This window comes from Labrus mixtus, chromosome 4 (genome assembly GCF_963584025.1).
Source record: "Labrus mixtus chromosome 4, fLabMix1.1, whole genome shotgun sequence".
Taxonomy (NCBI): domain Eukaryota; kingdom Metazoa; phylum Chordata; class Actinopteri; order Labriformes; family Labridae; genus Labrus; species Labrus mixtus.
Window position 1 is genome coordinate 21,814,766 of NC_083615.1, and position 26,294 is coordinate 21,841,059.

The 26,294-nt window shown below is 38.8% G+C and overlaps 4 protein-coding genes across 4 annotated transcripts in view; 3 read left to right on the forward strand and 1 right to left on the reverse strand.

Annotated features, from left to right (window-relative positions):
- On the forward strand, positions 1 to 23,443 carry LOC132973113 (synaptic vesicle glycoprotein 2B-like). Its single transcript, XM_061036367.1, has 14 exons — positions 1 to 412; positions 760 to 986; positions 6,755 to 6,935; positions 9,079 to 9,230; positions 9,770 to 9,903; positions 10,030 to 10,119; positions 10,802 to 10,915; positions 12,549 to 12,637; positions 12,960 to 13,035; positions 13,182 to 13,270; positions 15,475 to 15,608; positions 17,512 to 17,712; positions 18,969 to 19,128; positions 20,723 to 23,443. The coding sequence occupies exons 1-14, from the start codon at positions 177 to 179 to the stop codon at positions 20,904 to 20,906; spliced, it is 2,067 nt and encodes a 688-aa protein (XP_060892350.1). The 5' UTR covers positions 1 to 176; the 3' UTR covers positions 20,907 to 23,443.
- LOC132973115 (carbohydrate sulfotransferase 6-like) overlaps positions 1 to 26,294 on the forward strand; it is a 366,303-nt gene that overhangs the window by 302,104 nt on the left and 37,905 nt on the right. The window lies entirely within an intron of this gene.
- Positions 1 to 26,294, forward strand: part of LOC132973117 (zinc finger protein 3-like) — a 260,609-nt gene that overhangs the window by 105,948 nt on the left and 128,367 nt on the right. The window lies entirely within an intron of this gene.
- Positions 22,196 to 26,294, reverse strand: part of LOC132973111 (aminopeptidase N-like) — a 23,463-nt gene continuing 19,364 nt past the window's right edge. The window contains exons 18-24 of the mRNA XM_061036366.1: positions 26,003 to 26,150; positions 25,707 to 25,798; positions 25,216 to 25,326; positions 24,953 to 25,120; positions 24,645 to 24,785; positions 24,330 to 24,411; positions 22,196 to 24,241 (exon numbers count right to left, since the gene is read on the reverse strand). Of these exons, the coding sequence (XP_060892349.1) occupies positions 24,098 to 24,241; positions 24,330 to 24,411; positions 24,645 to 24,785; positions 24,953 to 25,120; positions 25,216 to 25,326; positions 25,707 to 25,798; positions 26,003 to 26,150 (886 nt within the window). The 3' untranslated portion in view covers positions 22,196 to 24,097. The remainder of the gene's footprint in view (positions 24,242 to 24,329; positions 24,412 to 24,644; positions 24,786 to 24,952; positions 25,121 to 25,215; positions 25,327 to 25,706; positions 25,799 to 26,002; positions 26,151 to 26,294) is intronic.

Below are 26,294 nucleotides of genomic sequence, written 5' to 3' on the forward strand. Positions count from 1 at the left end.
GAAGGCTGGACTGCAGAGGACAGTCAATCTGAAATGCTGGATGTTAACTCTATTGTAAACTATTTACTGTAAAAGCCAAAGACACTTGAGGATCAATATTCAAAAACCAGACTACAAATACCTATAAGCCTACTTGTGTAGATAAGCTGTTAGTGTAGCGGGCCTTGTTAACCAAGATGGCTGACCCCTACCAAAACAACGTATACAACCAAGGAGGGGGCGACCGCTATGGGACGTACGGAGAAGGCGGTGGCCATGACGGATACGGTTACCAGGCAGACTACCCTCCGCAGGAAGAGGATGCAGCCAGCGATGCCACTGAAGGACACGATGAAGAAGATCAGATGTACGAGGGAGAATATCAGGGGATCCCACATCCGGACGAGGTGAAGGCTGCACAGAGAGCTGCGAGGTGAGACACAATAAAGTTTTACGTACATGCAGAACATGAATCACGACTAATGTATGGAACCAGTCTTATATGTATCACCCTAAAAATCTATTTTAATGTCCAGATTGAATTGGATTTTTAAGCACCTTGATGATGAAATTAAATGATTTAAGGACCCTGCAAAATGTCTTGCCTAAATATGCTGAAATCAAATATCCAATTATTGAATAAAAAAAACAAAGAGATTATCTTCTTGTTCAAGGGCTTGTAATCCCTCATAGTGACAAACTAGGACTAAACCTTTCAGTTAGAAGTGTTGACTCATTTACACTCCTGTCCATCTTTATTTTCCCCTTTTGTTCTCAAAGGACTAAAAGTCACACAGCTGGCACTGCAACCTCTGACCTTGCGGAGTTATCTGAACAGTATGAGGACATCATGGAGGACTGTGGACACGGGAGGTTCCAGTGGACGCTCTTCATAGTGCTTGGCCTCGCTCTGATGGCCGACGGCGTCGAATGTTTTGTGGTCGCCTTCGTTCTACCGTCGGCAGAAAAAGATCTGTGTCTGTCCAATGGAGAGAAGGGAATGTTAGGTAAGGGCTTTCATGATTTATTTATAGGTGATTTATTTATAGTGCATTTATAGGTAAAGATGTAATGTGTTATGAACTGGTGTCGTGACGTTCCATACAGAGCAGGACTAGCATGTGTTACACGTGAAACTATGCTCAGAATGGTGAAGAAAAAGAACAGGTACAGGTTTGTAGGTCAACATATTTGTGGTAAATTAGTGCACCGTCTACGGCATGGTGCAAGGTCATTTAGGGCATATGTGACTACATTTTCTAGTTTAAATCTGGCAATCTTGGTGCAGTGAAGCGCATGGCTTATAGGGGTTGTATTACTGTAAGACTCTTGAATATACACAGGTTGAGCACAAGAGAAATCCGACCAATCAGATTGTCAGCTCTCATTTCCTTTAAAAGGGATATCTTGGATTGCTTGATGTTGGGTTGTACGAGGTTTTTGTCAATAGTAAGTGTATCAGCCAGTTTGTTTTAGCATGACTTCAGTGCACCACATATGTCTTCCTTTGATCAGCACCCTGGGTCTATGGGTGCACGAGTCAACTCTGATTTTGCCAGGTACATCGATAATTATCATTTGAATTTTGATGTAACTGCATCCCAGGTTAAGATTTTTTTGGGCAACAAATGTTGAAATGTTATTTGGCTGACATAGAGTGAAAGCAGTAGATTGTTTTTCTAACTCTTTTCTCCTGTTGACAACGGACACATGGCGTAGTTTGACAAGTAAGCTTGTGTCGGCCCATGGGTTTTGTTATAATGCAATTTTTTTGAAACTGTGCAAGACCAAATTTACTTTAGAGACACATTTCCATTCAGCTCTGCTGATTTAATTTCTGAATATTAAAGAAGGTTCATAAAACAGCAGCATTCAAAACGTCATGAAACTCAGGCTGGTGAATGATGCAGACTTCAGTCATGTGTGAGCTGCTGCATCTCTATCCCCTCACAACCCCAACACAGTCTCAGCAGATGGCTGTTCAACACGAGTCATGAGCTTTGTGCCTCTTAAAGGCAGTTTTTCCTTGCCACTGTAACTTTGCTCAAAGTTGCTAAGTGCACATAATGGATAATTTTGGGTCTTTATAAATAATATAACAAAGAGTAAGGTCCAGACCTTGTTACGGTTAGTACAAATTCTGGACCCAAAAGCACGACTCAGATAGGCAGGATAAAGTTTACAAAAAGGTTTATTCCAAAAGTGAGTCGAAAATTGCAAGGAGGAGGGGTAGTGCGAGGTTCCAAGTGATCCCAGTGTGGTGTCCAAAAAGCACAGGTGAGGTTAAGCTAAAACACGAACAGCGATCTGGCGCAAAGCAGAGAAGAAAAACGGGTTAACAACGAGCACTAGAATCCAAAGAAGCCAAGAGAGTACAGTACCACACGAGCTGGTGAAACAATCTGTCGCCGAGGTGAAGCAGAGGGAAGTCTCTGTAGTAGAGATCCTGATGACCAACGAGCTGCACCTGGCGCCGCCTGGGATCATGAACCCACCACACTCACACAGACAGGGGGAGAGACACATGAGGATTAAACAGACAGGGAATGACAAACAACACCACAAAAGGAGAAGGGAGGGCTGCCGTGATGTGAATCGTGACAGACCTGCTCTTTTTGTAAATTGTCTTGGGATAATGTTTGTTATGAATTGGCCCCATACAAATAAAGATGGATCGATTGATTGGCGTCCTTTGATTTAAAGATACCGTGTGTTAGTGAATCTTTCCAGAGCAGATTGATCACATTTTAATCATGTTTTAATTCATGCTGTGTCACTGACAAGTTCTACAAGATTAATTAGCTCCTATATAATTAACTATCTCATTATAATAAGCAAAGATTAGTACAAACTGTGTTAAATGATCCAGTATTATGTAAATTTGATTTTTTTTATGGCATTGAAAATAATGATGAGTCAAAAACACTGCTTTTTCTTCAGTCTTCCCAAGCCCCAGGTGTTAAACCTGGACCGCCCCCCTCCCCCAGGTTTCCCCTGCATCATGTCCTGAGTTCCCCTCAGTTTTCCTTGTACACACTCAATGGTACACACGTGCATGATGAGACCCAGCTCAGCTCATATTACATCATTAAGTCTGCAGTGCTGAGGGACCTGATGTCAGGGCTAACTTTCACTCCGCTCTCATGCTAACAGCTTTCCTCGTGAATGTTGCACAAACGGAAGGAGCTAATTTTAAATTAAAGGAGAGCAAGAAAACAGAAGGTTAAAGCCACTGAGGATTACTGGGACTATTCAGCAGAACAATGTTTAACTGCAGTATTGACATTTTTGTTTAAATATAAATAAAGTTACAACAGAAAATGATCTTTTTCAGAACTGTTTCATCTTCTGACAAATATTCAGTTTAGTTTTCCTTATATTTATGGAAAGAAATACAAAGATTTTACTACAAAACCAAAGTCCCAGTGGTCTGCCCATCGATTCATGTTTTTTACTAACTTTTGAACAATTTTAAGCTAGTGGGAGATAAGTTCCTGTTCTGATGATCTTTTAAAGCCCTGTGAGCAAAGTGTTACCTCGCATTTCTGAAAAATGTCAGCCTGCTGTCTTCAGTTAAAGTTTCCAACACAATAAATCTTTGTCATGGAATATGTGGGAAAAAAGGCTGTTTCAGCAGCGTGTTGTCAATTGCCTCATCTGACACCTTGCAGATGGCAGCAGCGACTGACATTTAAAAATACCTAGAGTCTTCTAGATGACTGTCTCATCTGCTTTTAAATTTCATTCTGTTTAATGACCAGCACTACCCAGGACCTTTAAAGGTCACATATTATGTAAAATACACTTTACCGTGGTTTCCTAACACTAATATGTGTCCCTAGTCTGTCTACAAACCCCCCCAATTATAAGGAAAGTCCATCCTCTCTGTCTTTTGTCTGCTAGGTGTTTGCTTTGCTCTCGGAGTCTGCCTTCTCACCATAAACAATAGGGCATGCTGCAAGATAACCCAAGCCACCCAAGTCCTTCCAGAGAGTGGCGTGGTCAGACACAGCTCATTAGCATTTAAAGCTACAGACACAGAAACCGCCTGTTCTGAGCAGGGCTGAAAAAGAGGGGGTTATAAGCATGATCAAATACAGGATCAGATTGGAGTTTTGGCAAGAAACTTCACAGACATGTTTTGGGACCACTGAGACTAATTTAAACTAGGTGAAAAAGCAATATAATATGTGACCTTTAAAGCTATATGATAATATTATTAGTGTGTTGTGAAGGAAAAAACAGTGTAACTAGTGACATTGAAGACGAAATGATCAATACGAAAATGACTTAGAAATTATAAATGAGTAGAAATTATTAAACAAATGTTATTAAAATACAAATATTTTGTACAGTGTTAATTTTTACGAGAACAAATCCATGGAGTGGTTAAATCAATGATTACAAATCCAATACCCAAAAGAGTTTTATTCTTCACTGGAAACAAAAACAAAAAAGGTTTTATAAAACAAGCATCAACATTGTACTCACAGCATCTAACACATTTCGCTGGTCAGTTAAAAGCTTTTTCTCCTCAGTTTCACTGCAGTTTAGTTTAGTTTAGTTTATTTGCACATTTTTTGAAAGAAGAATCAAACAGAAAAATAAATAAATAAATAAAACACATGTGCAGGTGAGTAGAAACCCATGACGGCTTATCTCAAAACCTCACCTTAAGAGATTAAACAAAATTAAAATAAAGTACAGTAAAAAATAACAGTTTAGCGTTGTTATACTGTAGCTTCAGATACCTGAGAGTTTACATCACTGAGGATCTGATATGAAACAGAACAAACAGATCCTCTGATTTTCAGGGCAGCACATTTAGAAACGATCTTCTGAAGTTCTCTATCTCTTTTGTTCCTCTCCTGCCTCACACCTCCTCAGCTCTCCCACCTGTCCTCGCTTTGGCCCAGAGCGGTGTTTTCAACAACACTGTTTTTCTTGGTTTGTGCTCTGACTCAGCAGACAGCGTCAGAGTGATCGATTCTCTGCAACATGACCTTGGAAAGCGCTGAACAGCATTTGAGAGGACAAAGATTTAAAATGATACACATTATAGCGACCCCTAAAGGACCAAAACGTTAAAAATCTTATCATAAGGAAAAAGTACATGCACATTTTAGAGTAAATGATATGTTCTCCTCTTTTAATTATTCAGCTAGGGATTTCAAATTTGAGAGTCAGTATGAATGTCGCACAGTCAGCTCTCCCCTGTTGCATGGCCATCTGCCTACTGGAGTGTGATGGTGCCAGCATCCCGGTCTCTGGCAACAGCTAAGGTTACACACGGCGGAGGCAGAAGCACAATGCTTACCAAGGTCTTAAAATTTCTTGGCCAAAAAAAAAAAAAATGAACACAGTGTACTGTCATCAGTGTAGAAAAGTTAACTTAATGTGAGAATAAAACAAATGACAGGTGTGTGTGTGCACACAGTCCTGTCACACACTGGGGTTTCATTGAAAATCTTACTTTTGGTCCGCTTACTGGATTGAGTGTCTAAAAGGAGCATAACAAAATGTAGCTATTTCCTCATAGTATGACGTCTGAATTACAGGTTAAGGTACATTTTTTTTTGTTCCTGTAGGTAAATGTGGTTGCAGGGAGAGTCACTTAATACAACACAGGTAAATATAAAACACACAAAGTGCAAATGCACGGTACATGGGTTACTTCTAGATACAAAAAAGCTTTATAGTTGCAACGATAGCTTAATTCAGCCTACCATTGAAATGAGCTGTGTGAGCTGCAATTCATTCCTTGGGGTAGATTGTAAATATTAATGGACGAAGACTGAGTGAAGTCACCCATCTGTTACTGCAGGGGGCTGGAGTCCCATGGACGACTGTTGTAATGCTGGAAATGCTGTCTCATCCTAACTTTCAGTCAACCTAACGACAGGCTGAGAGCTGGAGCTGAGGCGGGTTTTAAGTTTCCTGACAAATCAATCTGGTCATCTCCGTGCCTTATTTGGAATAATGCTTATCCTTCATAAATTCAAAGCAGACAAGTTTTTGAGAAATGTACCCCTTGTACAGTATGTGCCGATCGATAATCTGCTGTAAAAAGAAAATAGCTTTTTTGAATGAGGCGTGTATGTGACTCCCTGTGCTTTTGCAGCCAGCCTCTAGTGGACACCAGTGGCGATTCTAGAATCTGTTGGGGCCCCAGGCAAAAATCAATTGGGGGGCCCTCCAACCAGCGTTCATCATCATAATGTCTGCCAGCCAACACTTACTCCTCTTCCTCTTTTTTCCTGTTTCTTTTTTCGCTCCTATTGACGGCTAATTCCTCCACATTTTTCTCGTTGACTTTCATTGACAAACTTTGGTTTTCACATCAATAATACATGCAACACTTAGCAGGGCAACAACAGTGAGTGCTGTCAGATGGGGTACCCTTAGGGAGGTTTCCTACAGTCATTGCAAAATTTGCACATTTTGTGCCACTGCTTTGGTTTAAGTTTGTCAACTCTCATTGGCCCCCTATTGGTCTCGGGCTCCAAGCAGTTACGTGACAAGCAGTGCCTCTGGTGGACACTTTATGATCTTTGAATCAATCTACACTCTTTATTAAACAAACGAATGCCTCCAAAGTGCTGCTAATTAATGGCATTAATAAATAAAAAGGTTATATGGTTCTCAGAGCCAGAATGTTCAAAGATTTAGAAAGAAGATAAGGGCAGCCCATTCTTATGAATATTTCATCAATTTACAACTGCACTGAATGTGACTGATGTGAGCCCAACTTGGTTTCTCTTTCTTCCCTCTGCAGGTCTGATGGTCTTCCTCAGCATGATGGTGGGAGCCTTCTTGTGGGGCGGTCTGGCAGACAAATTGGGCCGTCGGCGCTGTTTGATCGTGGCGTTGGCCATAAACTGTGTCTTTGCCTTCCTGTCTTCCTTCGCTCAGGGTTACGGCTTCTTCCTCTTCTTCAGACTGCTGTCTGGCATTGGGTAAAGAACACACACACTGGTCCTTTAGTGAGACGACTGATGATTTTAAATACAGCACATCTACAGCACACACAATGACATTTGTATTATTATTATTATTATTGTTATGAAATTAATCACATCTTTTAATTAAACTAAACATAATTTTTTTTCAGTGAATCAAACATCATTGAAACATTTCAGGGATTTTTTTTTGTTGGTGGGGGGGGCTACCTTTAAAAATGTATGTACAAACAGCACACAAATCCTGCTCATTTGCCCTGAAATGTGAATTTTTAACTCTGTATGTGCTTTTCTAAAGACTGTAGTAAAGTACTCTCTACACTGCCGGTGATTTAATTTTAAAACAGGCAAAATGTGTGTTCTTATTTGCATACTATGCTGAGACATACACACAGAGACCATATAGTCCTGATTCTTTTTTCTGCACTAAAGCTATAAACCTGAACAACATCCAACCGTTGTGATTTAATGGGGCTGGGGTTCCATTTAACTCTCACTAAGAGATATCAATGTGCAATATTTACCATTGAAAACATTATTCTTATTCAGCAGCTTCAAAGACGTTGTATGTCCCATATCATATTTCAGCCATTAATGCATTTTTTTTTGAATATGGAGATTATCCAACAAATCAAACTCCGCATAACCAGAGTGTGGATAGTGTTTCATCGCAGTGATACAGCAAAGTGTTTCTCAGAATAACTGTGGTCCCTTGGGAGCCTCGCTGACTCAGAAACGAGGTCACATACTGAACACAGCGCAGTGGAAGCGATACATAGTTTGCAGCAAAACACTGCTCGCCTCATAGGTAGATAATTCAGCATGCACAGTCTCTGTATCTGCATATAACAGCCCTGCCTTACATGGACAAATATGAGTGCTTTATCGTGTGTTCTATCAAAATTTACACCAAAAAATAATTTTGTATAACCTCTGAGGGGAACAAAGAAACAATTCATCACATACAAATTAAATTAGGTGATATTCTGGTCTTTTTTAAAGCTGGATCCTACTGTTATTTATTTGCTTGTTTGTTGGATGGTTTATATGTCTAACACCTATAACTAGTTTCTGATCTGCTCAAGTTGTTGTAATGCTGCAGAATAATCTTTCAAGAAAATGGTGCCGCCTTCAGAGAAAATCCACTCACAGTGTGCAGTACTTTTGACACTGACAGGTTAAAAATGTTATTGTAAGAGTTACAATGAGTTGTAACTTTTTTTAATAGTGTGATCACTTTATAACTAGAATCAGCATCCAAAATAAAATCCCCAAAATTGTAATTTCACCTTGCATAACACAGTAGTTGCTTTTCCTACCACTGATTTAATCCAGAGTGTTTTATTTTTTTTCATTTTATGCTGTGTAGGTTATCAGATAGGACAGCTGAAGAGAGACAGGAAGTGTTGGGAGGAGAGAGTGAGGGATAACACGCAGCAAAGGGAAAAGGTTGGATTAGAACCCATGGCCACTGCGATAACAAGTTGATCCTCCAGACGTGTGGCGCGTAACATAACCACTAGGCTAACGGCGCCCCACCACAGTCAACCATTGACTAACAACTAAATGAGGCAGTGACAGCAACAACTTCTGTAACTTATTTGTTTTTGTCAATGGAGTCTGGTGACTTAAATAACTACTTAAATAACTTTCTATTCTCTTAAAAAAAAAAGAATATATATGTAAGTGTTATCTTGTAGCCACTCAATTAAAGAGGAGGTACTTTGATTTGGAGCATTTCCCCCATAAAATGATATTGCTGCTATCACAGCCGGTTTTACATCCTCCATATGAAGCAACTTTCGGAGCAATTCCAAAACTTTGAGCAGTCAGTTAAATCCTTAACATGTAAAAACAGCTCTACCCCTTTATCTTTACTAATGCTTGCTTGCTGCATTTTGTTAAAACCTGACTTTTGGTGTAAACCTCCTAACAGAATTGTTCTTTAGTAGAGGTAGAGTCATGAAAAGAATGTATGTTTTCTGCTATATGGTCAGAAAGTTCATCTTTTTTCTCTAAATCTTTCTCCAGTGAGAACAACTTGTTTTTATAATTGTTGTGCTTGTGTTGCTATATTGCTTGAGTGATTATATCTATATACATTTCTTTTCCCTCCATTGTTATGTGTCTCCACGGTCAGAATCGGAGGCACAGTGCCGATTGTGTACTCGTACTTCTCAGAGTTTCTTCAGATGGACAAGAGAGGAGAGCATCTGTCCTGGCTGTGTATGTTCTGGATGATTGGTGGGATCTACGCCTCGTTCACTGCGTGGGGAATCATACCCAGATATGGTAAGAAACTTAAAAAGTATATACAGCTTACAAACAACAATTTAAGCATGCTTTCAGGATGTTTGGCAGGAAAGAAAATGCCACTTAAACAGTTTTTTAAAGGAAAATGAATTGGCATTTATATATTATATTATGACTGATATGATTTCTTATGTGTCGTGTACAAGACATTCTGATTACTTAGTTATTTTGAGTTATTTGTTTATTTTGACAGGGACAGCCTTTTAGCTGTACCAGAGTTAGTTATAAGCTAATTTACTTCTGTATTCATAGTATAGGCTGCAGGTGACTGGAAATAAAGGTTGATGGTGCTTACTGGTTGTCTCGCAATTGGCCATCTTGAGTTTCTGCTCTCTGCTTCATCGCTTTTCTTTTTGCACTAGATGAATTGAAATCAGGAAGACTGAGCAGGTTTCTCAACAACAGGCTCTGTGTTTTAGTGATCAACGTTGATTCTTTTAAAAGCTTTACAATTACTGTGAATGTTAAGTAATTGAAATGGTGGCAAAGAAACATGTGTTTCTTTTTTGCATACACAGGCTGGGGGTTCAGTATGGGCACTGAGTTTCAGTTCCACAGCTGGCGGGTGTTTGTTCTGGTTGCGTCTCTTCCTGCGATCTCCTCTCTGGTTGGACTCACCTTCATGCCTGAGAGCCCACGCTTCCTCCTGGAGGTGAGACTGCACAAATGTTTACCACAGACCACAGATGAAAGGGTTCTGAGGTACTCAATAAACCTGAACCATCTTATATGGACGCAAATGATATTGTGTCTATGTTGGTGTGTGTGTGTCGAGCAGAATGCCAAACATGATGAGGCGTGGATGATCCTGAAGCAGGTCCATGACACCAACTGGAGGGCCAAGGGAAAGCCTGAGAAAGTCTTTACTGTGAGTACATGGAGCAACTGAATAGCAGAAAATAATGTTTTCACTTGGATAAAGTTTCAGGCAGCATTCACAATTTTATCGTAATATCTATTAACAAAAGTATTAGAAATGGAAGCTTCAGCCTGACATGTGGCATTAGTACAGTATGTCCTATTCTTTTCAGTCCTTTGTCAGAGGATGACACAATCTATCATATAATAGATTGGTTTAGTGTTTTAACCTCAAACTTGTGCTAAAGCATTAAGACTTAAGGATCTGTTTTATAAAAGCAATATCATACTCCAGGGGGTGCTGTTGTACTAAATACCAGCACAGCAGCATCCTTGACAAAACCACAGCACTGCTGATACTCAGTACAACAGCACCTTGACTGTGATGTTGCTTTTATAACACAGTTCAATAAAGGGCGTGTATTTGCAAACATTAAAAATATATTGTTCACATAGTGCCCTTGTGATCTCTTGATTCTAGCGCTGATGGCTGCTTCTGTTGCTCCTGTCATCACTGCTACCTCCTTATGTTGGAGAATATTTGGTATTATCAAATGTTCTTGAGGCCTTTAGCTATTTCTAATATTACTAATGTTACAACTTGAGCTGTTTAGGATTTGTGTTGGGAAGAATCCTCCTGAAGTTTGATGTTTTTAAATGTTTGTTTTGGATGTTTTTTGTTTTTTTTGAAGGTGACTCACATCAAGGCTCCAAAGACTGCAGAGGATGAGTTTATTGAGATTCAGGCGGCTACAGGAACAGCTGTACAGCGGTGGGCAGTGCGCTCACTAACACTCAGTAAACTGGTATGTAAACACACCGAACACAAGAGAGGAGCGGTGCTGGCAGCGTGTGGGTTCAGTGGTTAAGACTGTGGTTAGGACTGAAGCCTCAGAGGAGGGTGTATGTGGGTTTCTTTTCTTGTTTGCCTGTCTCCCTCCTCTCTCCCTGAGAGTAGCAGACCACAGGAACAATACAAATGTTTTCTTTCTTTTAATGAAGTGACTCAAGCTTCGTCCATTAATATTAACAATCTATGTATTGTGGCTATTTGTCCAAAAAAAAAAAAATTAAGTTAAAATGATAAACAAACCACACACATTCAACAAACAGCCACTGATGCACCGTTCCAGTGAGGCCTTACACACGCAATAAGTTCAATGTCCAGTCGGGATCTCTTGTTTCTTCATTTAATACAACACCTGGAACATTTAAAGGGTTCCTAATCAACCCATATGCTTGGCAAGGTGCCCACTGCCCATTAGTGTTCACAAACAACAAACACCCGGAAAATGGCTGCTACACTATGGTATGAGTGTGTAAATGTGACCTGTGGTGTAAAAGGGCTATGAGTAGCCAGATTACTAGAAAAGCTACACAAGCTAAAGTCCATTTAGCATATTCCATTCTGCCAGTACTTGCCTTGATTGTCTCCTAAGCTATATCCATAGTTGTGATGCCTTTTCTCATATTGTCTTTAGGTTATTGTTAGCTCAGGGAAACATGTTTTTAATCCGACACATTTGGACCAGCAAGTTTTCAACATATTCATGCATATGATGTATGACGTCATTCACTCACTGTGGGCATTTTCATCAGTGTGAGGAAGAATTAGATTAGCACTGAGCACATCCACTGAGTGTCCCTCAACACTATCTTGACTGCCATTAAAATGTACTTGCCAGTAACCTTACGAAGGAAGGATAATTGAAGCTCTTTTGATGAGACAAAAAACATCTTTAGCATGACAGCTATAGTCACAGGTTCAGAAAGACCGACAGGATAACTACTGCCCTTTCAGCAGCACATCGGTGAATTGACTTACATACAGCCAAATGACTAAATTCAAACACGTGTTTCAGTGGTACTACATATTAGTTTAAGCATTTCAGTTAGGCGATAATGAGTGTAACAGAGCATAAACAAGGTCTTTGTAAGTGAACTGTACCATTGGCCTTGAAAATGTAAACACACTCTCACCTATAAGGTTCTTACAAACTCTTACAAACACAAAGGAAATGTCTGTTTTTTCCTCCTTTCTAATCAGTTTTTTTCTGCTCGTTAGAGGCAAGACCTGCTCCTCAAAACAAGAATGCTTGAAAAAATAACATTGACCTGTCCCTATTACTAAACATAGCTGGCCTGTCTTTTTTTATTTGACGTTTCATCAAACTTTAAATCATTTTTAGCTGCAACAAAAATATCCAACTTTATAAAATAACCTGCATGTCAAGTCACGTTGCATAAAAGTGCAAGTGTTTGAACATTGCTGACCACGATTGCAATTGCAAGTTGATCAAAGTGTCCAGTAATATTGTTGAATCTCTACAACACTGGCCTTACAATACATACTTTCATCGATTAAGGTGAAGAAGAAACATATTTTCTTCTGTTAAAATCTAGACCGACTTGGTTTCTCAGTTCACTGTTTGTTTTCAGGTGTTGAGGAACATGGCGTCTCTCCTGTCTGCAGAGCTGAGGATGGCTACTCTCTTCATGGCCATCATTTGGTTCTGCATGGCTTTCAGGTGAGCCCAAGGTGTCGTTGTTTGCACCACTGCCTGCTGGCTAAAAACAGCAGTTACACATATGATGGGAAAACTGAAGAAATGTGAAATAAACACGATGGATCTAAATAAGCCAATAAATCAGATTACATGGATGCTGTGTCAGCTTGCTGGAGAAAAAAAAGGACAATTGGGCCCACATAATCTTTTATACCTTGAACAATCTACTTCCCATTGAGGTCATCTCTCTGCAGTATTTTTTTTCAGCTGCAGCTTCACTCTGGTTGCTCTATGTACTTGTATGTCTAATGTTTTGTCTTCTCTCAATCTAAAATCTTCACAGTTACTATGGTCTGTCTGTTTGGTTCCCTGACATGATCAAACACCTTCAGAATGAGGAGTATGCATCCAAGGTCAAGGTAAAGAGAAGAATGGCTATTTGTCCTGCTCTGCAAAAAAGAAAAAAAGAAAAAGTTTGAATATTTTCAGTTAAAAAGTACTTGCAATGAAAATATAATATATATATATATATAATATAAAAATATATTCTTTTGTCTATTTTCAGGTTTTCCATAGAGAACGAGTGGAGAACTTCCATTTTAACTTTTCATTAGAGAACCAGATCCATAAAGAAGGGGATTACATCCGTGACAAGTAAGTCTCAGAGTGTCACCTTCTGGACACAAAGAGTCGTAAGGACTTTTAAATGCAAAAACAGCTCATCAGGTAGCTATGTCCAAACAAAGAACACCACTCTGTAGTTGTAACTTCACTGACAAAACAAGACAAGATTTTATGTAATAGTGAGTGCTTAAACATCTTTCATTCATTGTGCACAACATTACCAACATTTTCGAACTGAAAGTAGTCAGCACTAAGAAGATGGGTATACACCTCAGCCTAATTCTCATAAGAAACCAATGTCCATGCACAGTTCGGAAGAGGATCTCTATAAACCAGTGCTATCAATCATTTCATTCTCAGTTATGTTGTTATCAGAAACTGTCTTTGCATGCTTTACTTTGTTGCATGTGATGTTGTATTCATAAAACATTAGCTATATGTCTACAGGTTATCACTATATTGCATATGCTAATGGACAGAACAGAAAACCATTGAATGACATTGTGAAGACAGTAAACCTAATAGAGGTTTATAGAGGCTTCACACTTTTCTCTTTATCTCTAGTGTTGGATATCATTAGCAGTATACATGCGTATGACAGAGGTTTTCTCCGGATTAAGTTGGCAAAGATACACCCCTATATTTTGTTGGAGCACCCTTAAGTTTCTTTAAGTTCAATGTTGGGAAAATAGCTAAGCATGACTATGAATGCAGCAGCAGAAGGACATAAGCCTCACAACTAGTTTAGACCTAGGATGAGTTAGTGAGTTAGCAAGATTATGTGATGAGTGATGGGTTGAAGGTTGCAAATACTTGCAAACCGATGAGGACCTCGCTAGGATGTATTTACTGCTGAAATGGGTGCTCTGGTGCTTGCTTTACATTCTATTTTCTGAAGATGTTTTTTGGGCCATTTTTGCCTTTATTGGATAGGACACCCAAAAAGAGACGAGAGAAGGGAGGGGGATGACTTGGAGCAAACAGCCAAGTCGGTTTCAAAACTCTGGCTGCTGCGACACGGACTATAGCCTCTGTACATGGGACATAACGGCTTGGCTATTCGGCGACCCTCTATTCTTTAACCAGATACTGGTGATATGACAAAGTTGAGTTGAAGGCGACGATATAAGCCGGCATGATTTGAGCCAACAAGTTCTCAGAACAACTGGTTGTCTGCACAACCCAGTCCATGGAGGTTGCTTAGCTTTCTTGTCAGTTCTTAAGCTGGATTCCCAAACAGCCCCCCTTTCAAACATCTAAACTATCCTTTAAAGAAAGTAGACTTTGCACAACCTTTTTCTTCTATCTCCATTCACAGATTCTGCAAAAAAAAAAGACAAAATTGTGTGTATCCAAGCAAACAGGAAAACAGTCCATGTAGAGCGCAAAAAACCCCAGAAATGTATCGACCATATTACTATTCTTGATCCCATCTACTATGTGATGATGAAATGTTTTTTCTCTTCATGCAAGTTCAGCCAACAAACCTCCGTCAGATGTCTCTTATTTTGAAACTCCATTCCCGTTTCTCAAGTGGCTAGTTGGACTGTACACAATTGCAATGCACAGAGAAGGCAGTAGCTATAAGTCTTGTATCACCTGCCCGTCTACAATGGAATCCACTACCAGTGGTCAAATTGTCATCAGGTCCGAAAATTTGTTCAGAGGTTGACTTTTCTTTGATGAAGATGGGGATTAAGGCATATTACAATGCTCCTTTAGGTGATGCATGCCACCCCTGTTTATGAATTCAAAGCACAGCTCAATGTTAAAGACTTTAAAACTCTTACTTCATGTATTGGTGATCTTTCCATAAAGAGCCAATGAGAGTTTGAGAAAGTAATCGGTGTTGGACTGGAATTTTTTCCCATCTTTTTCTTGTTTTGTAGTGAAGTCTTTTGCACTATAACAAAATAATGGGGAGTATTTTTCTTCACTGCTGGGAGAGAAGGTGTTCAGTGCAGATATACAGTATGCTACTGTATATTCCTTGACTTATTAGACTTTTGCACAATTATAACGCATAGAATGGGTTTTAACTTTGTATTCACATGAATAGAGCTCCCATTGTATACATGATATTGTCATTTCTAATATCATTATCAATGGAGGCCATTTTGGATGTATAACAGTTAAACCCATTCGGGACATTCTGATTCTGTGCTGCCACAACAATACAAGTGAGTCTTGTTACTGTTGGTTTGTGTGTGTGCTGCCCCATCCCATACCCATAGGTTCATCAATATTGAGATGAAGTCAGTGAAGTTTGAGGATTCACTGTTTGAAGACTGTCACTTTGAGGACATCAAGTCCACAGACACGGTGTTTGAGAACTGCACCATCCGTTCCACTGTCTTCTATAACACAGGTAGGTTCAGCTGGAGCAGGACTTTGACACAATTGTAGCACCAGTACAGAAAATAGAAGTGAATTCATGTAAGAGTGAAATCTTACTGTGGTCTACAGATTAAATTTGACCCATTATCACATGTGTTTTTATCAGCAGAATGAGTTTCTTTCATCAACCATTGAGATACCAACATCTATCTCATTTCATAGAGATTTGCTTTGAATGACTTTCAACAAGAGGGTCATTTTGAGTTGAACAGACGGATAGCACAATGTAACACTAGGCTAGAGTTTGATATCATGAAAGTTAAGTTTACTGTCAAAGGGTTTTTGTTGAATGCATCTTTACTATGACTACTTTTATCTGGGCAGTCAAAAGTCTGTTTGTGTTCTTATGCAGTGAAATCTGCCAAAAAGAGCAGAATATTAAGTTAGCTTGCTGTTTCTGTTTGTTACATAAGATCTGATTAACACATTGGAACATCTGTCAATGGGTGACCAATAACTAAGAATCTACTTATTTAATAACATTGAGAAAAACTGCCACAACACAATTGGTAGCTCAAACTGATGAAATGTTAATCTCTCCATCTTCAAGCTAACTCATAAGACACATTTTAATGCATTTCATTTTACAATGGACATAAAAAAAACGTCAAAGGTATTGAGTTATGACTCATAAAATGACTCAAAATGAGTAGGTAAAAACAATAATTTGCCTTAATGTTAAATGTTACTAAGCTACAAGGTATTTCTTATACAGAGGCGGACAATTGCCATGCTATCATGAGTAGCTAACTATTAGCATTTACAGTTTATTTATTATATTAATAAGTCATGTACTTTGATACATCAAAGTATCTACATTGAACACAATGTCAGAACCAACCATTAGACTTGCAAACAAACCTCCCCTCAGTTTCAAACACTTACTGTATGTCCCAGCAGAAGCTATCCCTCTTCATACTCAAAAAGGGATTCTTACATTAAAAAGACCACCCATGCAGTCTTTTGCAATCAAATACAACAGCAAGAGATCTCAGGCAGAAGTGACATGAAGACTCTCACACAGGGGCATATGCGTTCTCTCTGCCTTTTCCAAGGAAGAAAACCATTGTACCTTGATCTCTTTGAGAGTAAAACTTAGCAATTATGTGTGAGGCAATCGCCATAGTATTACACAGTTTTACATAGTTTTCGTTTGTTTTTTGAGTCTTCGCCATAGAAGTGTCATCAGCATATGAACAGTGACTTTCTTCACTTTTCATTGTCTCTTTAGTCCAACTATAAAAAAAAAAACTGGTGATGACAACACTGAAATTCTAGCCTTGTTGTTCCGGGTCAAATGTGGGTATTGCAATATAGCAGAAGACACATGTTACTTGTTGGTACCAGGAAGCAGCCTTGTCTCAGCGAATACATGCTGACTGGTCTTTATAGACAACTAGGCTTCTTAAAGGGTTTCTTAACAAGATTCAGTCAGCATTCAAGTCTCAAAATGCCTCTGTGGCTATTCTCAACCTGACTTTTACCATATCAGCTTGTAAATAAATCCAAAACAAAGGAACACACCAAAATCATATATTCATATATCTGTACGTTGTCGTACATTTCTTTAAGTAGTTTCAAGGTAATAATGGATACAAGCTTTACCAGAAGCTTTATGAAAAATGTAAGACCATCCTGATTGAAACAAACAATTAAACATTAGTTAAAACTGTGTTATAGAGAAAGAAATTACCCCAAAAAATAATTAATATAGAGGGATGTAGAGAACAGGTCATCAGCTACAGAGAAGCTGAATAAATATAACCTTGACAGATTTTTCGTTGGATAATTGCTCCAGGTTCATGGATTAACAGTTGACCCTTTCATTATGTTTTAACTTAAGTTTGAATATTTTTCTTGTTTCTTTTTTGTAGATCTATGGGAGGAGAAATTTATTGACTGTAAGATGGAGAACACCACATTTGAGCACAACAAACATGGCTGCCATCTGGACACGTCTGAGGAGAATGATGTTCTCATTTACCTGGTCAGCTTCCTGGGCAGTCTGGCTGTGTTGCCAGGCAACATCATCTCAGCCCTCTTCATGGAGAAGATTGGCAGGGTCAAGATCATAGGTAATATTTGACAGTTTGTAAAAATGTTTGATGATATCTATTTTTACACATAGATATTGTTCCAGGCATAATTTCAATGTCATGGTCATGTGTGTATGTGTACACATAAGTTGTTGTAAATACCAAAACTTGGATTGTGTATTATTTAGAAAAGCTTTGTATTACTTAGATCTTTATCTTTTTAATAACTGTAAGAGTTCTTCATGAGGGTCTTTGCTTCTGAATATCAGAATTATTCTAGAAACATAAAAAGGATTACGTTCTGCACATCAGGACATGCTATAAGAAAGAGTTAGGGTGGAAATATAGTTTTTTAAGTTCTTACATAACTAGGGAGTGATGAAAGCTAGTTGAGGGCTATCCTTCATTCACAGAAAAAATTAAACAGACCGAACATACATCCTTAGTTATGTTCAAACTGTCCCCCTGCCCTTTAGAAGAAATGAGTCCACACGTTTCACTCAATTATCAATTCACACACATTACTGTACACTGTCATTACTGTATCAACAGTACTGTGTGGGTCAGAAATAAATTGACTTGGTTTTTAGTAAAAAATCAAGGCTTGTTATCCTGTAAAGCTTTGCTGTTACTCTGATAATATGAACCATTATGACCAAATCAAACACAGATACTTCCAAAAAATGGCACACAGCCTCCACAGTGCCAAAAATACTAAAGTCTCAAAGGTCTATTTATTCATCAATAAATGTAGAAAAACTAGTTTGAACCCAGTTCATTTGCTGTTGTTAATTTGCAGCGAGGATGAACACAAAGACAAAGTTTGTTTGGGGGCACAGGTGGCCGAGTGGTTAGTTTGCACTCCCCACGTACAGAGGCTGTAGTCCTCGAAGCGGGAAACCTAGGGTCGAATCTGACCTGTGGGTCCTTTCTGCATGTTACTCCTCACTCTGTATTGCCCCAATTTTCGACACTATCCACTGTCCTGACTCTCCAATAAAGGCACAAAAGATAAATCTTAAAATAAAATGTGTTTGTATATATTATGTTTAAATCCACTTTAAAATGTAATTTCAATATCATAAATGTCTGCAGGTACTTGAGTAGTACAGTTAAAATGACTATAACAGCTAGTATCTCTTGTTATTTATGCAAACAAGGTCCTTTCAGATGCTAAGTAAACAATTTGAAAAGTATCTCAATCTTTGTATTCAAAAAGTTTTGTTTTTTTGTGTAAAATAAATACATAATGATACTCTACTGTATGAATTGATGTAATCATATTATTTCCTCAGGTGGCTCCATGCTCATTTCAGCAGGCTGTACCTTCTTCCTGTTTCTGAGCTTCAGCCAATCAGCAATCATTGCCTTGCAGTGTCTGTTTTGTGGCGTCAGTGTAGCTGCATGGAATGGCATCGAGGTGGTGACTGTGGAACTGTACCCTGCTTCTAAAAGGTATAATACTTTTTTGAAGCCTGAAGCTTCCCCTGGGTAAAAATGTTAATATACAGCTGCTTGATGCTGATTCAGTGCTGAACTCCTATTAATAACAGAATATCAAGTGGGTCTTTTCAAAACGCGAGACATACTCCTGGTGTTTGTGTCAATAAATTGAACAGATTAAAGTTGTTTGTTGCAAAAACAAAATTAATGTAGAGGGGAAAACACATTTGATATAAATACAAACCTAATATTAAAATTAGGGCTGGGCACGTTAACGCGTTATTTTCATGTTAACTCATTAATTAATTATCGCCGACAATTATTTTATCTCGCATTAACGCAGTTTTTATTATTTATTTTCTTATTGTAAAAGTCTGTTGCTCACTGGCTTTTATTTTGTAAAATTCCATCGTGAGCGAGCCTAGTATGTTGCTTACTGCTGCGTATGAAGTACTCCAAAATATGTTGCAGCCAAAAAGTCAGGTGGACGCTGAAAGGTCGTTTCACTTGTCTTCACTTTATTTAAGCGTTTAATAAAGACCCAGTACCTTCATTCACTCTGCCTACGAGTCTCTTCAGCTGCTGAATAATAACTACAGCTTTCTTGCTAACTCCGGAGCATCACAACAACAAAACTCTTCTTCGCTGAACTCTGCATGTCACTGTCACTCACAGACTCCACCTAGTGGTGTAGATTATGCAGTGCATTTAATTAATAACATGTCAACATCAACTGCTTGAATAATGTTGCAGTTCAGAAAAATACATTAACATTAGCAACTTTGAAGATGAATTCAAAAAGATTATAATTAGAGTAAAAATAAGAATTTCAAAATGACAAGTACAACAAAAATGTGTTTGTGGGGTCCCCGATAACCAAACAATAAACATCAATGTTCTCAATTGACCTGTCACACTCTCCCCCACTTTAAAAATTAGCCTAAAACCTTTCTGGGCATTTTTTTTATGATTAACGCAATTAAAACTTTTAATCATTTCCCAGCCCTAATTAAAATATACCCTAAGATAAGAGTAAGAATAAAATAGGATATATATATATATATAAAAAAATACGATCCTCTGCACCCCCCCTCGCACGTACTCCACCGCCCAGGTATCTCGTCATTCTGTGGGAAACACATATATATGTATGTGTGTGTCTTTGAGAATATTTCTGGCTTTTGAATTTTACAAAAGTGTAAGGCAATCCTTTAAATTTGGTTGATGTTTGAGTTCATCAAAGATGACCCCCAGATTCCCAATGAGCTGGAGGCCATGGGTTCTGCCATGTAGTGGCTAGAGTATTAGATTCTAAGGAGATGAAGGACAAGCACGATAACTAAGGCAACTGGGATTTTTTTTTATCTGGTTTATCAGATAAGTATAACATTATATCATCTGCATAACAAGAACATTAGAATGTCCCTGATAATAGTAACTAATGCAAGCATATAAGGTGGTCCAAAAGCAAAACTTTGTGGAACTCTGGGCCTAACTCTGACATAATTGTTTAAATGTTTAAACTGAGATCTGGGGAATATACCTGAATATGCTTTATGTGGTTACTTGGCCAATGATGTCTAAAACCCATGTCTCTGTTTCTCAGGGCCACAGCGTTTGGCGTGCTAAATGCTCTCTGTAAACTGGCAGCGGTGCTTGGCAGCTCAATCTTTGCCAGCTTTGTGGGCATCACCAAAGCCGTCCCAATCCTTCTGTCCTTCTGTGCGCTGGTGTGTGGTGGCCTGGTGGCCCTCAAACTGCCCGACACGCGGGAGAAAATCCTGCAGTGAGGTTTTTGGAGAGCAGAGGAGTTAGATTCATAAGTGGAGGGAGAGGCCAAAACACATCAGTTGAAAATGGATTTCAACTGTACTCTGCATCTTTAAAGAGGGCAAGAATGGAATAAACCTACATCTGTAAATGTTTAATGTTGCTCTAATTCTTTCATGTGAATCATTTTCATGTTGTACATGTTTTCAGCGAGTGGGGAGGGGTATGTTTAGGTAATTTAAGGAGGTAAAGGCATACACAAGTTTTGTGTTCAAATATGTGTCTCATATTTTTTATTTGCGTTGAAGAAAGTGTGATTATTTTAGGGTATGCTGAATAAACTCACCACAGGATGATGATGTGAGTAAGGAAAAATTGTTATTTTTGTATAAATCTTTGAGGCTTAAATCACATCACAACATGCTTATCTTAGCATTGCCTCTTGTCTTTTTTTATCCTTGCATGATGGGAAATGTCATAAAGAGGCCAACTGTTTTCTATGGTTGGCACCTTAAAACTTAATCTTAACATGGATAACTTATCCAAAAATCTTTGGGAAAATTTATTTCACAAAAACCTATTTTTTCACCTGTTGTTATGTAAAAAAAAATATCGAGGCACCCTGCTTTGTTTTTTGTTTTTCTGTTATTTTTGTTATTTCCAGCACTGGGGCTTAGAACATTTCCCTAATCAACACAAACCCAAACTTCTACATAGCTTCAGCAAAGTACTGGTTTCTGCATGGATGGTTTTGTCTTTTTCTTCATTTGTTTTTCTTGCACAGTTTGATGTTGCATATGTATTTACTGTATTACAGATGGTTTTGTGCTGCGATCGGCTGTGTAAATGACTGCATGTTTGTCTGATGTTTTGTTCTTGGCTATGTTTCAATGTGTCTCACATAATATGTATGTTTAAAGTAGTCTGATTGTGTTTTGTATCACAAAAAGAAACTGCAGCACTTTGACACACATATAAGGATTTACAGATTGGGTGTTGGGTAAGCATTGAAAAGCTACCGAAAGGTCTTCCAAGGGGACAGTCTTAGTTTGAACTCAGAATATTCTGTCTGTTACTGCCCAATGAGGCAGATCTTCACTTCTACTTTCCTGTCATTCCCTTTGCTTCTATCAATCTTTCGCTAAAGAAACAAAAAAAATGTCTATTGTCTCAATGTTGCTTCTTTGTCTGGCACTGTTACTACAGTTCTTTATTTTGAGAGAATACATGATCATATGATTTTGCAGTGATTTCTTTTTAATCAGAAAAAAAAGATGAATATGTATGAAATGAAAGGAAAACAACAAAACAGTGCTAGACAAGCTTTAATTGTTTCACATGGCCGTCAACTCTCTCTTCTCAAACACAAACATGGAAGTGTTGGTTAGAATTGGGAATGTGATACTTTTAGTATCAATGGATAAAGAACATGCAACATAAGAGCAGTATGAAGTAAAAGCATGACAAGTCAACAAACCCTTTAATTCAAGTTCATGGTGAATAATGTCCTTTTGTTTAACTCACTGCTTGAGTATTGTTGCCAATATGTTAATTTTCCTTCTCAAGACACACGGAAAAATTGTATTTGACTAAGGGCGCACTCACACTAGGAAAAGTTGTCCTGTACCGTGCTTTAAGCATGATTGCCCACCTTCTGCATTCCACCGCTGGCCTGCACTCACACTGCTCCAGGACTAACCGGACAGAGGTTAGCCTGTTAGGCTACCTCTGTCATAATGTTGTATTTCAACACATGCATGGCTTTACGTGATCATGAAGCGTGCTTAGTTTACAAGACCGTAAAATAGCAATGCCCGATCGAGTCTATGTCTGCAAATTGGACAACAAAGAGAATACTGCATTTGTCAACATGGTGGCTTATTTTGAGTCCTAATATTCAGATACAGCCATAACACAGAATATCTAGATAATGAAGGCTGTCCACGTTGTGTACAATTGCTTGTACTTGTGAATGAACAACTGTATCATGCCGAAGCACACCTCTTCCAAGCATGCCAGGGCCAAGTAAGTGTACCGTACTTGAACACGGATCATAGCGCACACACTAGTCAAACAAACTTGACTTTGGGGCTGAAGCGTGCTAAGGCATGGTACAGATTGCCTACTGTGAGTGCGCCCTAAAAGCGTGGAAAACTTGCCAAATTCAACATGAAGCTTGTTCAGTTTAAATGTAAACAGGTCTTAAGAGAAAAAGCAATGCAAAGAGATGTAAATAATGGCGATGTCAACACACACTTTATTTTTGTGTAATCTTCAGTATAACGATGGTGAACAGTGAAATGGGAGTTTGTATTGTCATTAACTGTCTTCATCAATTAGACCTGTTATGTGTATTGGCCACTGCTGTAAAGCAGAAATAAAAAGCCATACTTTGTTTGAATATGTCGGGGTTTTTTTTTATCTTCATCTTTGTTTTTATTCATGGAGGAGAACTATTTTTGTGCGAAATGTTTCTGTTTGATATCATTTTGGTTTCTTCCTGTATGTATTTGTGTCTGTGACAAATCAGATGAATAAAATGAGCTCATCAATGCATCATCTGTTATCCAAGATATTTTTGAGACCACGCTTCCTTCACATCTTCAGGTACATTTAGACAGAGGGTCCTTATATGAAAATATTAAATCTAATCAATTAACCCAGTAGCTCTGACAACTCAAAGAGTCAAAATCTGTCATTTGATTTACAGGATACATGTATAGTTTTTATATACAATGAGAATTTCATGGAGATACATGTAATGTTTGTAAGAAATGATCATAGAAGATACAAATGATTATTTGAGCCAGTTAAACCTAGATATTATTGGTTTATTGGTAGCAGAATTAGTCTGTTGTTCAGATGGCATTTCAGTGACTTATTATGATCACAGTAGGTTTGAGGGATCTACAAAACACAGCAGAGATGTACTGTGTTTTTTTTTTACACTTTTTAACCCTCTCCAACTAACTCCAAATATATAAAATTATCTTTGTGACATACTGCTATCAAAGGAAAGAAAATGATGAACTGTGCTCTTTTTTGGTCTTTAATTTGTATGTCTGCCCGACATAATTCCTGTAAACTCTGGGTTATTTTCATTGGTAGCCAGACACTTCTCTTTCAGTTATCTGTGTTTTTTGATCAGAGAAAAAACACTTTTTTACTAGAGTTGAGTCAGCTCTGAGTCCCCTATCTCTTTCTTACAGTATTAGTAAGTAAGCCAGTCCAGGATATCTTGTTTGTTCTGTTGCAGCCACTTGATGTTGGCTTTGGTCCTCTCCAAAGCCTGTTTTACAGCCTGCGTGGCAGAACCAAATCCCGCTGTGCTGTGCTCATCCATAAATTCCTCCAGCTTGCAGAGTGAACATAAGAAAATATTTCAGACAACAGTTTATGACTTAGAGATTTACAGGCCCAGTAGTTACTCAATGATGACATACCTGTTGTAGCTCAGTGGGCGTAGAGAACCTTGCCGTGACCCCACTGATAATAGAAGCAAAGGAGAAGGAGCCCACACCATACCTGAAAAAACAAAACCAATCAACCCCAAACCGGTATGTCAAGCTAGTTTTGGGGGGAAGATAAAAACAAATATTTAAAAGATGGAAAATGTTAAAAAGAAGGTCCAGATAAGTCCTTAATTACACATCAGCAAAAAAAAAGAATCAAAAGGAAAACAAGGATGGACTCTCACACCATGTTTTTGCCTCTTTCCTTTCTCACATGTTTCACCTCTTTCTGGTTGTGTTACTCACTGTGTGAACATGTATTCCCACTGTTCCCTAACAAAGTCCCATGCCAGACTTTGGCCCATTGTGTTGCTGGCCACAGATGTGATCACAAAGGAGGCGTCCTGCTTACGTATCATAGCTGGGTTTAAGGTGTAAGAGAGATACCTGTACGAAGACAAAAGAAAGACATTCTTTCCATTATTAACTGCTAATGATTTTGTTTCTAACAAGTTTAAAATTATGAAATGCATCTTTAATGAAGAGGTTTTTTGTTTCCAATACAACTTTAGCCAACAAAATAATCACATCACTTTACATGGTAGGCTTCACACCTTTCCAGCAGTTGTGTGTTGTTGGTACAGGCCAGTGCAGACATGAGTTTGCTGGCCTCGCTGGCTACAGTAGCTCTCGTGTACTGGAACCATGCAAACTCCCATTCTGCCACGTTGCCCTCTGCCATAGCGCTGCAGTACACTGCTGAACGCAGGTTAGAAGGGATCCTGAGAAGACAGGGAGGTAACTCATTGATAAACTTCAAACTGGGGAAAGGGGAAGGGAGGGACAGGGAAGAAAATGTATTATAAAATAAACAAACGGATTGTGTTGAGGATTGTCCATCCATTGTTTGAACCATCCCGTTGTCAAGTTATGGCATTCGGTTAGGCCAGTCTTGCAGGCCATTTGGATGGCGTTCGCCTGGTTGTACCTGCAGGAAGAAACACACATGCTGTCATTGGGCGGGATGAGGGGTACACCTTGGACTGTTCACCAGTCAATCACAGGGCAGACATATAGAAACAGACAACCAGCCACACTCACATTCGCACCTAGGGGCAATTTAGAGTCATCAGTTAACCTAACCATCATGTCTTTGGACTGTGGGAGGAAGCTGGAGTACCCAGAGAGAACCCATGCATGCACAGGGAGAAAATGCAAACTCTAGACAGAGTGGCCCTGTCCGACAGGGATTCGAACCAGGAACCTCCTCGCTGTGACAGGCGACAGCGCTTCATTTTCTATGAACACATTTTTGTCTTACATTACAGTTTGTTGAGCTCTCATGACTTGCCAGGTGAGTATACTTACTGGTCAGTGTGTCCCTCAGTAACATTGGCCCAATTTGATGTCATCTCCTTGAAGTACAGGTAGAGCGGCGTTACCAGCTTCTTTATGTAGTCCTGCAAGTATTACAGAAGTGAGTTAAGATGAGGATTTATCTGTAGTCACTGCTTTGCCTCCTTATAGACACCGGGTTGGATGAAGAGTTTACCAGGGTTGTGTAAAAGAACATACTGGAATTGATTTTTTTAAGATCAGTGTTTTCCTTTTAGGTGCTATAATTGTTATATAATAATTATAACTGAAACACAGATAATAGTTACCTGCAAAGGCTGATAGACCTCAGTACGATCCAGCATTAGGTAATAATAGTTTAGATTATCCAGTGCAGTTTGCCAAGGAATGTAATCTCTCTCCGAAATCAGGTAAGAGATTAGCCTCAGGCCGTGAACTTTATTGACCAGCTGAACCCTGCAGAAAGGGAAACACATGTTAGGAGATTTAATACAAAGTTGGTTACAAGGACAAAAAGCGCATCTATTCAGTCATGCAGTGTCAACTGAACATTTTCCGGTAACAAATTTACATGCATTCTCAGATTAAATCCTGTTTGAA